The sequence below is a fragment of the Lithobates pipiens genome, unplaced genomic scaffold (genome assembly GCF_037356315.1).
Source record: "Lithobates pipiens isolate NorthernLeopardFrog02 unplaced genomic scaffold, aLitPip1_a1.2 Scaffold_16, whole genome shotgun sequence".
NCBI lineage: Eukaryota > Metazoa > Chordata > Amphibia > Anura > Ranidae > Lithobates > Lithobates pipiens.
The window spans coordinates 392,912,603-392,931,786 of NW_027507748.1; the positions used below are offsets into that span (position 1 = coordinate 392,912,603).

The 19,184-nt window shown below is 41.4% G+C and overlaps 1 protein-coding gene across 1 annotated transcript in view; it reads left to right on the forward strand.

The window, feature by feature from the left end:
- TLCD3A (TLC domain containing 3A) overlaps window positions 1-18,174 on the forward strand; it is an 83,953-nt gene extending 65,779 nt beyond the window's left edge. Inside the window, exons 3-5 of the mRNA XM_077482293.1 lie at window positions 2,750-2,966; window positions 11,551-11,646; window positions 16,623-18,174. Coding sequence (XP_077338419.1) covers window positions 2,750-2,966; window positions 11,551-11,646; window positions 16,623-16,892 — 583 coding nt within the window. The 3' untranslated portion in view covers window positions 16,893-18,174. The remainder of the gene's footprint in view (window positions 1-2,749; window positions 2,967-11,550; window positions 11,647-16,622) is intronic.
- Window positions 18,175-19,184: the final 1,010 nt, after the last annotated feature.

Genomic DNA, 19,184 nt, shown 5'->3' on the forward strand with positions numbered 1-19,184 from the left:
GGTTTAAGGCTTCGACGGATTTGATCTGAGGTTTGTCGATGTTTGATAAAACCCGATTGATCTTTATGAATATAATGTTCTAAGAAAGAATTAATTTGAAATGCTAAGGCTTTCGTAAGAATTTTAAGGTCACAGTTAATTAGGGATATGGGCCTATAGTTTGATATTTTGGTATGATCTTTATGTGGTTAGAGAATAACGCTAATGAATGCTGTTTTCATCATTGAGAATATGATTTCCTTTTCTTAGATGGTTGAAATACAAGACCAAGTGATATATTAATAGATCAGCATATTTTGGACAAACCATCAAGTCCAGGGGATTTATTCAATTTTAATGTCTTAAAAAACTTGATAAATTTCCTTGGGTAAAAGGTTTATCCAGAATTTCAACATGTTGTATAGTAAGTTTAGGAAGATGTGTTTGTTCTAGAACTTTATGGCTAGATCTTTCAAATCAATTGGAATCTTTTGCTAAAGTTTGTTATAATATGAATGAAATTCTTTAAGAAGGCGCTTAGGATTTTGAGAAAGTGTTCCGTCACCAAGTTTAATCTTGGGTAAAGCAGAAATATGAGATCTAGGATTATATTTATTTGCTAAGAGAGAACCTGGTTTATCTCTCCAAGTAAAACATTTTTCAAGTTGTCGTTGTAAAAGAGAAATCTGAGAGGAATTTTGGTTAACTTTGCTTGACGCATCATTCATTTTAACTTCAATGGTATCTACTCGTCCTAATACAGGAGTGCCCAACTTTTTGAACAGCAAGGGCCACATAAGCAACTTGGTAACCAGTCACGGGCCACAATGATGAGATCCAAGTCCACTCCACAAATGCAGAGCTGACACAGACACTGCCCACTCAACTCTATGGGCCCTCAGATCTGCTCAGATGGAAGGGGACGGACCCCTCCCCTTCTGTCTCTTTTTTTTTTTTATCGGATTGGTGGTAGGTGGGTGTAAATGGCCACAAGTCCGTTTACATCTGTGGTTCACTAGAGGTGAACGGAGGTTGTGATCGTGTTGGAACTGATCGTGTCAAAAGCAGCCTAAGGCTGCTTTCACACTGACATGCTGTGGTTTACCCACACTGAGGGTGCAGCGCAGTGCACCTGTGGCTGAGCTGTACTTTGCCATAGACCTCTACAATATCTTGCAGGGGTGGTGCACTTTCTGAAGTGCACCAAATCCGCAGGTAATAGCAGAAGGCTATGGCTCAGTGTAGGTAACCTGCAGGTGTTCTGCGCTGCACCTGCGGATCAATTTGGAAGCAGCCCAGATATGCCCATATACACACTGATTTTAGTAATCAACTTACCTTTAATAACAGTCTTCCATTCAGGTCAGCTTATGGGGCTCTGCTCCACAACCACTTGCTTCCTCTACTGCCGGCTTCATTCATAACACTTTTGCTTTGGGATGGTGGGTCGGCAACCCACAATCTGGACTTGGCAACCCGTCATCCCAGAGCAGGGGGTAGCGGGCCACATCAGAGGGCTTCGCGGGCCACATGTGGCCCCCGGGCCACTGGTTGGGCAACCCTGCCCTAATACATTAAAATCCTGTTTGAATTAATTTGTTAATTTTGAGGCCATTTAGTTTAGTTAATTTTGTAATAGACAAGTGAAACATTTAAAAAGAGACTCACCTGAATAAAGTACAGAATCGTATTATAGAAGCTGAGGAAATTATATTGTCAGTAATTAATGGTTGGTCATATATTTTGACAAGAGAGGCATCATCAGACATTTCCATAGGCACATAGGGAGATAAATTCTTGTGTTTTCCATGTAGCTTGAAAGCTTGTGGAGAAGAAGAAGTAACAGAATTCAATAAAACAAGATTGCCTGTCTTTTTAAGTTCAGGAGCTGGTATCTTGTGGGAGGAGATCAAGGGTGGAGCAACAACAAGAGGAGAGTGTTTTTCTTTTTGATGTAAAGCCTGCTGCGTGGTGCGAGGTGAGCCAGGACAGCTAGAAGCTGTCACCATTTTATGTCCACTACCGTGGGTATAAAATGAAGAGGAGGTCGGGCGGCCACTCTGGGACTTATTACCAGGCTTTGAGGACATAAAAGTAATCTCCGGGGATATAGTGTGTGGGCGGTAGTTTGATTAGAGCCGCGGGAGCACTGTCAGAAGCAAGAAAGTGCCTAAGGGGTGCAGAGTGGGTTAGAGATCCGTCCACATCCCGCACCTGCACATGCGCCCTCCGATCATTGTATTCTGACAGCAGAGAGTCCTGCTGTCAGAATGCAATCGCGTTGATTTACTAAAGGCAAATAGATTGCACAATTTCCCCATTGCTTACTGAATGTGGTGAAGCTTCATTCCCAATCTGGTACAAGGAAAAAAAAATCGGCATATATTTGCTTGCACATGCTTGGATGATGGAAATCAGGAGAGCGTCACCACATACACTAAGCTCTGGGGAAAATGAGTGCAACTGCCTTTGCTTAGTGGGCAGTCTATTTGTCTTCAACTCAATGTCTCAGCAGGATAGATTCCATCATCCACCTTGTTTGTGTGGATGGAGAAATCTGTTCATTTTTTTTTCATTCAGCTTGCTGGCTGAATGAAAAAGAAAACCCGTCTATTTCCAGCTTTAGAGTGCCATGACAGGTTCATAGGAGTGCACATTGAATTCCCTAAGTGCCTGCTTCCTATACTAAAGCATTTTGTGTAAACCTTTCTTTTATTGTGACTGTTGATGGTAAAATATGGATATACTAATATTACACATTTCTCATTAGGCATTGGCTGGCTACATCTTATTTATGGTTCATGATCCCTTACATGGTATATGATACCTACACAATGTATCTTCGGCACTGGTACAGATGTCAAGACAAAAGCACATCAAATGGAAAAGATCACTTTTCTTCTGCAATAAACAGCTTACTACGAAAAGATTTCCTCATGCTGGTTCATCACACAGCTATCTTGACCATTCTCATTCCTATAGGACTGGTAAGATCTTTTCTTATTCATATATTATATTATACTATACTTATACTTCTGGCCATATAAAGACAGATGTTGATTAGATGTGCCTAAAGCTGAAGTTTAGGTATTGTAGTTTTCAAATAGTTACATCGGTCCAGTTTGGGCCGATGTAAATATATACAGTATATGCCATAACTGTGGGTTCCCTGTGGAAGTTGGGAAAACTGTAGTAGGCACTGCTGCAACAGTGATTGCCACTAGGGGTCCCGTGCCGAGCAGCTGCCCTGCTGCACAGTGAACACAGGAGGTTTCTTGTAGCAGCGGTGCAATTCAGAGAACATTTCTCAATGTAGAAGTGGCGGTGCAGGTGGGGAGCTGTTCTGATTGGATGAGGCGGAAAGGCAAGGCGGTTACATCATGATCTCCACTTCATCCAATTACGGAACACTTTGCAATCATTGAGAAAATGCAAGGTGTTCTCTGAATGGTGCCACTGCTGAGTGGGGGAACTCCTATGCTCAATAAGCAGCTGGATAACCAATTGTTATGGAACCTGGAACCTTATGGCAATCCCTGTAGTAGTAGTAGTGCCTACTACAATGTTTTCCAGCTTCCACAGGGAGCTCACATGTATGGCACATAATGTACATACTTAATTTGGTCCAAATTAGACCAAAAAAAATTGCCATTCCTAAACTTCAGTTTTAAATAAATTATGTAGGTAAGATCAGAGAACTGCTTATATATTCATACATTAACTTAATCTGATTGATCAATCTGTGTGTGGTCATTTTAAAGGATAAGTTCACCTTTACAAAAAAAATAATAATAATAAATGCACATTTTTTGCAAGTAACAAAATGTGCATTTAGTATTTTTTGGGTTAGGAGTCTGAAAAACATTGTGCCCATGATCAGCAAAACACAGGTGTAATACAAGGCTCCTGCAGACTGTCTATGCAGTTGTCTGCCAATACCTCTAATGCAGTTACTGAATGGCAGGAAACTTAATGAACTATCTAGAGCGCTTATCAGCACCCTGGTAGTTCATTGCTGGCTGATGGTTGTAGTTCACTGATTCACTGGGATCTGTGAATCAATGACACAGCTGTGTGTGTGGAACTCCGCACACCCGTGCTTTTTTTGAATAGTGACAATGGATGCGGAGAAACGATCCCTGGCCTGCTGTCACAAGGCGGAGAGGGATCTGGGGGAGAGGGGGCAGATGCTGAACATGTTACACCCTAAATATGGGTGTAGCATGTTCAGAAAGGGGAACTTATCCTTTAAAGTGGTTGTAAACCCTTACAACACACTTTTAAGGCTTACCTGTAGGTCCAAGAAATATCTCCTAAACCTATACGGTTTAGGAGATATCTGCCTGGAGACAGGCACCGCTGTCTACAGCGCATGCGCCGTAGACAGCGGCGCGCAGGCGCACTGAGTGCGGCATTTCCAACGATGGAGCTGCAGCGCATTTTGCCTCCCGTGCACATGCGCGGGAGTGACGTCATCGCAGCTTCGCCGAATGACAGCGGCGGAGCTGCGAGACCCCACTGAGAAGATGGATCCGCCGGACTACAGTTGACAGCGGTGACTTCGCTGGCTCCTGTGTCAGGTAAGTGACACATAATGGACTACTATGCTTTGCCTTTGCAGGGAATGAAAGAGGAAGTAAACTCATCAGGGTTTACTTCCTCTTTAAGGCCTTTACTTTTTCTGACAAGTTACTGAGGTTATATTGTCATCACATGATCTTACAATTTAGCTTCATGTTTCAAATCAGTGACTTGTTAAAGTAAATAAATTGCTATAGCGGCCAGTTTGCCAATGAAAACTCACATTTTTTTCACAGTGTTTAATGGGTTGGCCTAAGTAACTCTGTCTTTCTTGTATGCCACATAGCTGCAAACCAAATCCCATCTTACAGATCACATTTATGCAAGCTGGGGGAATAGGACACAATTAGGGCTTCTGAGATTTTGAGTATTCTGCCATGTTTGCATACTTTCAGTTTTGTTTTACATTTTTTCAAGGACAATGAAGATAATGATTCAACATTACAGCAGAGCACCACACCTCTCATAAAAGATTAGCACTGGCAGGTAATAAGGAGGTGGCTTGCAATAAAAGAAAAGTAATAAAGGGAAACTGTAATGGTTTTAGGTCAGTTAAATTTTTTAAGCTTATACGTAAAAGTTTATCTAAACCCAAAACAGAAATGTAATCTATTATAGCTTGCCAGTCCGTAGATGTGGTGGCTGCATTAGTTCTCTTTTTTTTCAAGCTTATTTTTTTCCTTATGTTTTCCTTTGTTAACACATGTCCTGCCCTAGGATGAAAATACTCACTTGCGCTTCTGGATCAGGACAAAAACTATATATAGGACTTGGGAACCCCCCCTCCTATTGTTTAAACAGTGGTAATCAACTTAATAGAGGACCTCAAGTGCGGCTCCTGACACTTGCAAAGGTCTGCACGATAGCAAAGCACTTTCAAGCTTTCGACACGCACTCAGTGCTACATTTTTTTGCAATAATATCCAAGGCATTGCTGTCAGTGAGTGCAATAATAACCCACAGCATTGATGTCAGCGAGTGCAATGATAAACCACAGCATTGGTTTCAGTTGACACAATAATAAAGTGCTATTAACGCACAGCCTGCATGTTGTGCACCAGGGGGTCTATAACAGAGATGTGTGGATCTGTAGTCCTCAGAGAAAAATAGAATTGACAATTGTCAATACAGACAGAAGGGACAGAAAGATATTAGCTCATACACTTTTCGGCAAGCTAAAGCTAGCCCAAACAAACTATTTCCATTACTAAACAATGCAACCAGTGTGTGTGCTGTAATATACTGTAGTAGTATTAGTTCCATACAATAAGTGGTACTGGCAGCAGTATGAGTGACTTTCCATCTGCTACTGGAATTAAAGTCGGTGTCATGCTCTGGAGGCTGGCTAAGAGGCCAGTAGCTATAGCAGTGGAGCAGCACCCACTGACAAGTGGGACAGGTATACAGGAAGGTCATCATGGCGGATGACACGGGTTTACCTGCAGTGCGAAGCCTAAGTACTAACCAGTGTTCACCAGAGCTCCTGATGGTGGAAATGGGTTTTGCTGTGTGTTAGTACCAGCTCGCGGGCCTCAGGATCACCTCACCATGAGGTGAGAAAGGCCGGGACCAGTAGCATATAAGCAGGTAGGGATCAAGCAGAAGCATAGTCAGTAAACAAGAGAAAGGTTGGTAACGAATGGTTGCAGGTAGGGATTGAGCAGAAGTGTTGTCAAGGAGCAAGCCACAGGTCGATAATGAATGGCAGCAAAGATACAGATGGCAGCAGGAGAGACAAGAGCGAGATATTGGCTAGAGAGAGAGCACAATAATCTGACAAACAGTGCAGAGACATAGCTTAAATCAGGAGGTGGTTCATGGGAGGGGCAATGAGTTCAAGACAAACAAGATTCAAGGCAGGATCATTCAAGGAATTGTCCAGGGAACTGTCCAGCATTCCAGGTAACTCAGCAAGCAGAGTCATTGCCAGACACAGCAGAGGTCCTAGGTTTTAGTCCAGGCCCCGCCATTCAGGAGAAGCCTAGTATTTTTATCAATAAATACAAGGCTTTTTCTGATTGGCTGAGGTGGAATTCATGATGTCAGCCACTTGCCTCTCTTCCTTGGCCAACTAGAGGAAGCCTTGTATTAATTAATAAAAACACAAAGCTTCTCTTGATTGGCAGAGAAGCACTCAGCCTAACTTCCTTTTATTCCAGCATCAGACTGGAAGTCACCCGTACTGCTACCAGAACTTAGCACCACTTACTGTATGGAACTATTACTACTACAGTATATTATAGCGTACATAGCAGCGGCATTGTTTAGTAATGGGTATAGTTGGTTTGGACCAGCATGGCCCAAACAAACAATTTAAAGTTAATTGAAACCAGGAATTCTACTTTAAAGCTGAACACCAGGCAAACAGCTAAATACACTGTTTAAATACATACAGTATATGGCAGTGGTTTTGAGCCTGCTTAAAGCTGAACTCTGAGCAAAAGCTGGGTACCAATGCCAAACGTCCAATGATGTGTGTCCCACTCACAGCCGCTGCTTCATTCCTGAAAACAGTTTCCATCTGATTCTTGTACCATGTGACAGTGATGAGGGCAATAAACTTCCACCACTGAAACTGGACAGAGGGCCTGGAGCACAGTGATCACAGAGAGTTGCTTCCTCTGCAGCTCCTCCATTCATAAAACATTTTTTATTCTTTTCAATGAATATAGGGTGTTCTCTGATTGGAATTGGGGTGCCTGAATGTCATTAGCTTCTCTTGTTCTATCACAGAATCCTTATATTCATTAAAAAACAATAAGTTTTTCAAGTACTTGGCAATACCGATTACCGATACTTTTTATCATGCGACAGTGGCACTAATATGCAGCACTGATGCTCACTGATGAGTCGTAGGCTGTGTTAGTAGTTTTTGATTTTTATTTTTAAAAAAATGTACAATTCCGTTTTTTGAATTTTTTGCTTATTTTATATATTTATAATTTATATATATTTTTTCACAATGCTTTCTTTTTTATGGTGGGAGGGGACAGTGTCAATGTTTTTGTTTTTTTATTTTTTATCATTTTTACAATTTTACTTTTAACCACTTCCCGACCGGTGCACGATGATGTACGACGGCAGAATGGCACGGGCAGGCAAATTGGCGTACAGGTACGTCCATTTGTATTTGTCGCCCTGCCATCGCATTTGCGCTGCCAGCGGTGCACGCGTGTGCCGGTCGGGACCCCCGTTAATCCGGTCACGGGGCCCGCGGACTCGATTGTCACAGGGATACCCGCTATCGTCTCACGAGGAGGCTGAACGGGGAAATGCCGATGTAAACAGCATCTCCCCGTTCTGCCTAGCAACAAGTGACACTGATCTTTGCTCGATGTGATTGGAGCAGAGATCAGTGTTCATTAACACACAGCCCAGCCCCCCCCCCCAGTTAGTAACACGCCCCTAGGACACACTCAACCCCATACACTGCCACCCCCTGGTTAACCCCTTCACTGCCAGTGTCATTTACACAGGGATCAGTGCATTTGTATAGCACTGATTGCTGTATAAATGACAATGGTCCCAAAAATATGTCAAAAATGTCAGATGTGTCTGCCATAATGTCGCAGTCACAATAAAAATCGCTGATTGCCACCATTACTAGTAAAAAAAACTATTAATAAAAATGCCATAAAACTATCCCCTATTTTGTGAACGCTATAAATTTTGCGCAAACCAATCAATAATTGCTTATTGCGATTTTTTTTTTACCAAAAATATGTAGAAGAATACATATTGGCCTAAACTGAGGGAAAAAAATTTTTTTATATATTTTTGGGGGATATTTATTATAGCAAAAAGTAAAAAATAATGTGTTTTTTTCAAAATTGTTGCTCTATTTTTGTTTATAGCGCAAAAAATAAAAAACGCAGGGGTGATTAAACACCACCAAAAGAAAGCTCTATTTATGGGAAAAAAAAAGGACGTCAATCTTGTTTGGAAGCCACGTCGCATGACCGCGCAATTGTCAGTTAAAGCGATGCTGTGCCGAATCACATAAAGTGGTCTGGTCTTGAGCCAGCAAAATGGTCCGGTCTGAAAGTGGTTAAATATTTATTTATTACGTTTCATAATTTTTTTAATCAACCCTGTGGGGGGGGGGGGGGAGAGTGGTATTGGTGAGATGATCACTGACTCTGTCCATTCAGCAAAGGAAGGAGCTTGTAAATGACATTTAGACATATTACATATATATCACAGAGGGGGGCTGGAGGAGCACACAGAGGGGGACCGGATGAGGACACAGAGGCGGACACAGGGGACAGTCAGGAATGAACGGTGCAGTGGTGGGGGGAGTTACAATCACCGATCTCCCTGTGTGGCTTTTAATAAAGCAGCTGAAAGCCGCAGGAGGAAGAGGAGGAGAAGTGGCAGATCAGATGCTTTATTGAAAACCACACGGGGAGATCAGTGATTGTAACTCCCCCCACCGCCGCACTGATGGTCCCTGACTGTACAAGTATCGGGTCAAGCATCGGAGCAAGTACTCGTGCAAATGCTCGGTATCGGCACCGATACTAATATCAGTATTGGTGCAACCCTACGTTGAATGGATTTGCTACAGAGCGAGTAATACGCTGTGATTGCTGTGGTCCAGCCCCGCCTGTCCATTTCACCGATGGAAGTTTAGCACTTACATTAGTGTCAGGAGGTCCGGAAACTTTTTAGGAATGAAACAGCAGCCGCAAAAGGAACAGGTATGTTATTGGTATTTATGTAATACCCAATACTAGAGGTCGGCCGATATATCAGCCGATATTTGCTGTTTTTTAATTAATCGGCATGGGCCGATTGAGCTGATAAAAAGGCCGATTTAGAACTACAGCGCGACTTGGAAATGACTTCTGTAATAGAAGTCAATGCAAGTTGCCTGAGTCTTCATAGAAGCACTTGTTTCCTCTCTGGGCAGTATGCCAAGAAAAGAGCAAAAAGATACAATGTTTACACTTCAATGAATGAACTCATCTCAGTGTGTAGAGTTCTCAGTTTAACCATTTAAAGACTAAATCTTTTCTGACACTTGTTGCTTACAAGTAAAAGTCCTGTATTTTCTGCCAAAAAATCACTTAGACCCCCAAAAAATTATATATATTTTTTAGCAGAGATCCTAGGGAATAAAATAGCGGTTGTTGCAATATTTTATGTCACATGGCATTTGCGCAGAGGTCTTTCAAATGCAATTTTTTTGGGGAAAAAAAATACACTAAATGATTTAAAAAAACCTAAAACAGTAAAGTTAGCCTATTTTTTTTTTTCGTCCAAAAGTTTTGACTACCTGTTTTTATTTTATAGGCTGCTTTCACTGGAGCTGGCAGGCATTGATGGTAAAATGCTGCTAGTTTTAGCAGCGCTTTACCATCATTTTATCGCTGCTATTCGGCTGCTAGTGGGGCGCATATAATTCAGCTAGCGGCCGAAGAAGAGGTTAAATGCGCCCATGAAGCACCGCTGCCAAATCGCATTGCATGCGCTTTGGCAGTGGTGCCCATTAATATCAATGGGCAGGAGTGGTGGAGGAGCGGGGTATACACCACTCCAAACGTGCTGCTTGCAGGACTTTTTTTTAACAACCTGCCAGCGCATCGCCTCAGTGTGAAAGCACTCTGTCTTTCACACAGACTGCAGGGGAGCCATTTTGCAGGCACTTTACAGGTGCTATTTTTAGTCCAAAAGCGCCAAAAAAAAAAACGCCCCAGTGGGAAAGGTGTCTGTAAGGCCGCGTACACACGCGGGGACTGTTCGCCCAACTTTGTCCGTCAAACAGTTTCGGCAAACAGTCCGCTCAAAATTAGCATGGACGGACATGGCCACACACGACGGACGAACAGTTTGCTGAAACCGTGCGCGATGACGTGAACGGCACGTACGACGGGACGAAAAATACGACGTCCTATACACTGCATTATAACTTTCGGCGTGAAAATCCTTTCTGAGCATGCGCGCAACTTTGTTTGACGAACAAGCCTACACACGCGGGGACTGTCCGCTGAAACAAGGTTTCAGCGGACAGTTTTTCGGAATTTCCGAAAAACCTTGTTCAGCGGACTGTTCGCTGAAACTGTCCGCTGAAAGCCCACACACGAGCGGACTGTCCGCTGAAACTTGGTTTCAGCGGACAGTTTCAGCGAACAGTCCCCGCGTGTGTACGCGGCCTAAGGTTTTATGAGATGAAGGGAGATAAAAAAAAAAATCGGCCTAACATATCGGCCCAAAAAAATCAGCATCATATATCGGCTATCGGCCGCCATGATTTCTAAATATCGGCATCGGCCAGAGAAAAACCCATATCGGTCAACCTCTACCCAATACTGTGTTTGCCCAGAGTTCAACTTTAAGTGGCATTCAGCCTGTAAAAGAATACAGGTAAAGAGATCATTGAGATTTGTGTGCATGTACCTTCCTTTGATTTTATGAGCTCATTGGAAACCTTGAGTTTGCCATTGTCGGCCTCCAGCTTCAAGCTGAGATTTTTGCCATACCTGCCCCTTCCTGAATCCCTCATTGATGTGTCCTAAACATCACAGTGGCTGAGGTTGCTGGGGGTAAAGCCGATTGGACAGCTTCCTGCCTGTCTGATTGGATACAAATTGGTAGGATAGTCCTTCTATTACAGATTTTTGGTAGATCTAAAATTGAGTGTGCAGAGATTGTACAGTCAGGTTGCAATGCTATCAGTTACCTTTGGGAGCACACCAGGTTTTCAATTTCTTAACGGGCATTCTAGATTAGCATATTCAGTGTTTCAGGTTTGGGAACTTACAGCACACATAAAGATAAAAGAAGGTATGTGAAGACATTCATTCCTCCTTTTTACTGGCCAGTTTAGCTTTTATCATTGAAATCTTTCAAAGCCACTTTTTTAAGTTGATTCAGTCATCTGACCGCACACAATAGCTGAAATGTTGGATTTGTGTGTGATTATCAGTCAATAATCTTTAACAGTCAACCTAACTCATTGTAAGTCTAATTACTTATTATATTTTACAGTTTTTAAGGAGAGACATTGGAGATTTCTTTGTAGGCTGCCTCTTTGTGGTAGAAATGAGTACTCCATTTGTATCGCTTGGAAAAGTTTTAATACAGGTATGATTCTTCTTTTTTATTACATAATTATAGTTATTATACTATTTAAATGTCTAGAGTTTAGCTGATGTAAACATTCTAACTTTTTTTTTAGCACCGTATATAGATGTGGAATGGAATTTTCATGTTATTGTTGACATTCTCGGATCCTTATGTTACTTTATTTGGAAACATACCAATTCCAAGTCAATAATTGTTACTAATTGTAACTAATGATAATTGGTAACAAAACATTATTCCCTTATTTAACCACTTTCCATGTTTACTATTAGGAGACTGGAATGACGCAGATTACGGTGTCATTCCAGTTCCTCCCCAGCAGCCGGAGGCATCAGATCGTGAATCGGTGCTCCCGCTCAATCGGGAACAGCGGGAGGCGGCGGGAGGGGGGGCGTCCCCTCCCGCTCCTCCGGCATAACAGCCGAGTGGCTTTCAGCCGCTTCGGTTGTTATGGCTGGATAGCCAATCGTCCGCTGTAAAAGGTGCGGGCATCATCCCGGTATAACCCCCGGAAGCCGAGTACGCACATCTGCGTACGCTCGGCGGGAAGGGGTTATATCACCACTGGGTTTTTTATTTTTGTGACATGATTTCGAAAAGAGTGAAAATTGTGAAAAAAAAAACACTTTTTTTTAGTTTCTATGATAAAATTTTGCAAACAAGTAATTTTTGTTCAGAAATTTGGGCCAAAATTTATACTGCTACATATCTTTGGTAAAAATAACCCAAATTAGTGTGTATTATTTGGTCTGTGTAAAACTTAGAGTCTAGAAGCTACGGTGCAAATCATTGAAAATTGATCACACCTACTGACGGCCTATCTCACTTCTTGAGGCTCTGAAATGTCAGGACAGTACAAATACCCCCCAAATGACCCTTTTTGAAAAGTAGACAGTCCAAGGTATTTAGTAAGAGGCATGGTGAGTTTTTTGAAGTTGGAATTTTTTCCCACAATTCTTGGGAAAATTAAGAATTTTTATTTTTTCCCCCACAAAATTGTCATAAAAACAAGCTATTTCTCACACACAGCATATGCATACTTCTAATTACACTCTAATTACACTCTAATACTTCTAATTACATACGTCTAATTACAAAAAATGTACTTGTTTAGCGCCACTAATATTATGGGATTATCTGTAACATATTTTTGAGATTATTGATTTGTTGTTATAGTGGCTGCTTACATTGTTCTGAATCATTATTGTAAAAAATTCCATGAGCGCTGAGGGAGAGGTATCAACCTTGTTTGATTATTTCTCATTTTTATTTGTACAGCTTGTATAACAGTGTACATTTGCTGTCCCTCAAGATAACTCAACACACAGCCATTAATGTCTAAACTACTGGCAACAAAAGTGAGTAAACCCCTAAGTGAAAATTTCCAAAATGGGCCCAATTAGCCATTCTCCATGCCTGTCATCATGTGACTCGTTGGTGTTACAAGGTCTCAGGTGTGAATGTGGAGCAGGGGTGTTAAAGTTTGTGTTATTGCTCTCACTCTCTAAAACTGGTCACTGGAAGGTCAGCATGGCACCTCAGGGCAAAGAACTCTCTGAGGATCTGAAAAAAAAAGAATTGTTGCTGAACTTAAAGATGGCCTAGGCCAGTGATGGCGAACCTTGGCACCCCAGATGTTTTGGAACTACATTTCCCATGATGCTCATGCACTCTACAGTGTAGTGGAGCATCATGGGAAATGTAGTTTCAAAACATCAGGAGTGCCAAGGTTCGCCATCACTGGCCTAGGCTATAAGAAGATTGCCAGGACCCTGAAACTGAGCTGCAACACGGTTGCCAAAACCATACAGCGGTTTAACAGGACAGGTTCCACTCAGAACAGGCCCCACCATGGTTGACCAAAGAAGTTGAGTGCACGTGCTCAGCATCATATCCAGGGGTTGTCTTTGGGAAATATAGGTATGAGTGCTGCCAGTATTGCTGCAGAGGTTGACGGGGTGGGGGGTTAGTGGTCAGACAATATGCCGCAACACTGCATCAAATTGGTCTGCATGGCTGTTGTCCCAGAAGGAAGCCTCTTCTAAAGATAATGCACAAGTTTACCGAAGACAAGCAGACTAAGGACATGGATTACTGGAACCATGTCTTGTGGTCTGGTGAGACCAAGATAAACTTATTTGGTTCAGATGTTGTCAAGTGTGTGTGGCGATAACCAGGTGAGGAGTACAAAGACAAGTATCTCTTACCTACAGTCAAGCATGGTGGTGGGAGTGTCAAGGTCTGGGACTGCAAGAGTGCTGCTGGCACTGGGGAGCTACAATTCATTGAGGGAACCATGAATGCCAACATGTACGGTGACATACTGAAGCATAGCATGATCCCCTCCCTCAGGAGTCTGGGCCGCAGGGCAGTGTTCCAACATGATAACGACCCCAAACACACCTGAAAGATGACCACTGCCTTGTTAAGGAACCTGAGGATAAAGTCGATGGACTGGCCAAGCATGTATCCAGGCCTAAACCCTATTGAGCATCTATGGGGCATCCTCAAATGGAAGGTGAAAGAGTCCAAGGTCTCTAACATCCACCAGCTCTGTGATGTCGTCATGGAGGAGTGGAAGAGGACTCCAGTGACAAACTGTGATGCTCTGGTGAACTCCATGCCCAAGAGAGTTAAGGCAGTGCTGGAAAATAATGGTGGCCACACAAAATATTGATACTTTGGACCCAATTTGGACATTTCACTTAGGAGTGTACTCACTTTTGTTGCCAGCAGGTTAGACATTAATGGCTGTGTGTTGAGTTATTTTGAGGGGACAGCAAATTTACACTGTTATACGAGCTTATACACTTACTACTTTACATTGTAGCAAATGCCATTTCTTCAGTGTTGTCACATGAAAAGATATAATAAAATATTTAATAAAATGTGAGGGGTGTACTCACTTTTGTGGGATACTGTACATAGTTCAAATAGAATTGATTCACCCAAATTAAGTAGAGATGGGAATAGACATCATAGATCTTTGAATAATAACTATAATCTTTATTCTTAGAATGTAGTACCCGCCAACTATCCACCAAATGAAGAGATCAAACACTTGCTTAGCTCTAAATGATAATGAAGTTTTACCTGGCAAGGTATCCATACTGGGGTCCAGGGTAAGATTAAAATCCCCTCCCGAAATCAGAAAGCCCTCCCTAAATCTCTACAAAATCTTCAAGGTTTTCGCAAGAAACAGTAAGCATATTGGGTGTGATAGCAACGGCCATGCATCATGCCCTTAATAAAAAGAAAGCGACCTCTGGGTACACTTGCATTGACGTAAGGGACATGGGGCATGACTTCCCTAATGTTATCAGTACTCACCTTGCCCCTGAAATAGGATACGTTGCATGGAACTATTGATTAAAGAGAAAGAGAGGCATGCGAGGGGTAGACCTTGCTAGGAAGTGTGAAATGCATCTCCTGTTAAAAAAAATCTGCCACCAAGTGACACAGTTCCTGCCATAGACAACCCCTTTTATGTGGTGAACCCTTGTTCTATCTTCAATATTACATTTCTAAATAAATCCTTATGTAAGAATATACAGCTTAATAGTATATATACATCTGCATCTGTAAAAAACACATTGTTGGTCGCGTAATTGAAATGGTCTTGGGATATATCCTGCTGGGATTTTTTTCTAAATGTATTTTGGAAAACTTTAATAAAAACAAGATCTAGTCATGTTGACCCAAGGGGGAGTGTTATTGTTTTATTGGCTTAGAGCTGATCCTCGGTCAAATAGCTAAGTGCACAATTGAAGTGTATACTTGGCAGCTCTTTTAGCTGGCAAAGTATTTGTAATTTTGTTTGGCCAGTCCTGAGATGTACAGTATACAGCACATCCAAATTAGTGTGTTTACTTTCCTCAACTGTAGTTAATCAGTGCAGCTTGGTCACCACCCTGTCCTCAATCTCCAACTGAACGATGAAGCAGTAGGGGTACACTGATGAGGTCATTGCTGTTCTATTGTCAGCATGTTCATTGTTCACATATGCCATGTTTTAGAGCAGAGAGTCTTAGGCCAGCCATAGCTGGAGTGAATTTCTTTCCTGCAACCATGGGTCAGAAGGACATACCTTCTTCATCATTATATGCTATTTTACAGTATTTTATGATTTATTTTAAGGGACTCTGTCACTAGATTTAAAATGAAAAAAAAACTGCTTATATAGGAAAAATGAATAACTGTCTTGCTGCTGGAAACCTCAGTGTTAGCTATCTTGAAGAACTTAGCTTGCTGAAGAATCTTTTGTATCCATCACACTTCCGGGTGCCTAGTCCCCTTGAAGCACATCGTTATTACCAACTGGATTTTACATCACTACAGAACACAGCTTCTTAAAGTATTACTAAACCCAGATCCTGCATTCATTATATCTGGTCTCCCACAGTACACAGAACATGGAAATACAATCATTTTAGTAAATATAAACTAATAAAAACCTTTTCTCATCAGCAGTATATAGCAGTCTTGTGACTTCTATCAGTGTCCGGCCAAGCACTGGTTAAAGCTTGTAGGAGTTTTCATTCTTCTCTGACTGTCCTATGAGGCTGCATGACCCCTGACTTTCTTTCAAGACAGTGCTGATTGGCCTTGTGTTGATCACATGCACAAGGGGAGGTTCAGAGAAGACAGGATCAAACAGCCTTATTACACAATGCAGGGGATTAACCCCTTAGGTTCCACAGAGTATCACAAACATGCTTTTATATATATATATATACAAACTGTTTTTTGTCTGTTCTTAGTATAGTAACACTTTAAGACAATGTAGCTATTCAATAAAGCTAAGATCAGCGGTGCGCACAGGGGGTATTAATCCTTTTTCTTTATAGTGAGTGCTTTTTTTATTTTTAATCTATTGACATATTCACTTTGCTATGTGGTTTCTTTTTGACTTTAGAACTGGTACATAATGTAATTTATTGAAAGACACTAATTTATTTCCTTTTTTCTTTTAACAGTTGAATTTGCAGAACTCCTTCTTGCATAAAGTAAATGGTGCATTTGTGCTCTTAACGTTTTTCATCTGCCGCATCCTGCTCTTTCCTTTTATGTACAATGCCTACGGAAAGCAGTATGGGATTCCGTTGTATAAAGTACCTTTCAACATTCCCCTGCACTGCAACATTATAAATGCCTCCATTATGGCTCCACAGATATACTGGTTTTGGCTCATTTGCAGAAAAGCCTTAAGACTTTATACCAGCTCTAGCTCCGGCAAAGACAGATAACAGTCACCTGTATGACCAAGTCATGCCACATAGCAGTCTTTTTATTTGGCAAGTACGGTCCCTTGTAAGGGATAGAGACTGATGGTACTGCAACTAACTGTGTCATACTAGCCCTGCGAGGCCCTGCAGACTACTTGATATGTGTAGAAACAATCATGGAAATGTGTTACAAACTTATAAGCTAATGCAAACACAGATTTGTCAGATCTAAAAAAAAAAAGGAAGTTTTGTAAGTCACAATTTCTACATCAGTATTGCACTATATTTTTAATAGCTAATTTGTCAAGTGTTTGAGGTGTAGCTTTCGTTATTACAGTTGCATAGAGTAACTGATTAATAAGTAAATTAAAGATGTATTTTATTAGAAGATTGCATTGTTTGAACCAATATTAGCAAGTATGTTATGTGCAATTAACATAACATTTCATACTTAGTATATACTGTATAACTCCTGATATCCTGAAATTAATAAGGCTGGAAGACCATTAAAAGAGAAGTATTGGGTTGTAAAAAAAAAATATATATATACTCACCTAGATGAATGCAGCATCAATCCTAAGCTGCATCTGTCCCCCACAGGCTCTAAGACTGAGATCCGAGCAAACACCCTTGATCGCTCGGTTTTCAGCCTTCAGTGAGCAGAGAGCCTGTGACTGTCACTGGAGCACTGGGTTGTGGTGGGGGCGGGAGTGGGTGGCTCAATCTCCCAGTGGCTCTGTGAGAGGCCTAGCCAGCTGCCAGTCCAGGCATTTGGGTGGAGCCCAGATGTAAAGCACTTTCCTGCTGAGTGGTCTCAGCCAACAGTGGACTAAAAAGGCTGAAAGCAGGTCACAGGAGTGCAGAACGAAAAATTGCTTTGGCTTTATATACTTCTCCTTGAAAAATTATTTTCATTATAGCAAGAAGATTGTGATACAGTAGAATGTATTTGTGTATACCTCTAATACTCTATTTTCACAGTGGACAGTATGTAGGCAGATCCTACCTTATCCTCTGTCACTCAGTATTCTTTTTTTCTGAATAGTTAAAGTGGTTGTAAAGTCATAGCCCTCAGTAGCTGCCATCACCTCTCTTTTAACAAGATACAAAGTACTGTGAGTCTGTTTTTCTAAAATTTTAATCCTAAGTACCTTTTCTCACATCACCTCTGCTTTCCTTCCCCGATCTAAAGAATGCAGAGGTAGGGGCTGAGATACCCCTCTGACGTCAGCTATTCAGCAGAGGGAGGTCATGTGGCTGCACACATCGGTGCTGTGCAAGAAGGTATTTAGGATTCAAATTTTTTAAAAAAGTACACACTGTACTTTGTATATTGATAAAACAGAGGGGATGCAAGTTTGTTTTAAATGTTACTTTCAAGCCACAGGCAATAGCAGCAGGATGGAAGGGGTGGGGAGAAGATCAGCTCTCACACACAGGCTTTGGAACTGACAGGCAGGGGAGAGGGGGAGACTCAAAGCATAGAGCATTATGATGGAGGCACGTAAACTGACCATGGTAGCATGGATCAGCAGCCATGATTGCCGTGGTCAGCTCAAAGGGGAACACAGGAATAGGCAGGATCAACCAGGTATTTAAGATCAAAGAAAGGGACAAATTAGACTGCAGAAGCACAATGATATAGATCATGCCTTAAAGGAACAGAAGCTTTTTTTTCCTTTTTAGGGTTACAGCTGCTTTAATTGCTAAACCAACTGTGATTTTACATGTATTTATTGCAATGTTAGCAGTCTAGAAGAATGAGTATGGGACAGGAAAAAAGAAAGATACTTAACAGAACATAAAGAAGAGAAAAAAATATATTTACACAGTTGCTGGCAACACACAGGACCTACAGTGAAGTGCAAAACGAAATAAACTCCATGACATGTTTTAATTCTTCATCATATGTGAACAGGCAAACATTAGATTTTTATTCAAATAGTGCCTACAGATAAAGATGATATACATAAATAAGAACAAAAGAGAAGGTCGCCTTTTTGGTAATTTCTTCAATCAAAATATGTAATGGTGTACTGCAGAAAAGAAAGTACAAAATTGGTATTGTCTCCTTTAACAGACATTCTTGCAGGCATCTTACATATTTGCAACTACCTAGCAGTCTGTGGCTTTGACCCAGTAACATTTTTAATCACTTCTTAATGCAGAATTCCTTCAGTTTCAAGATGTTTGCGGGTTTCCTTGCATGAGCTGCCTATTTAAACATCCCCCTATACAATTTAAATAGGAATCAAATCAGGGCTTTGACTAGGTAGTCCATAATCTTCGATTTCTTCATTTTTAGCCATTCCT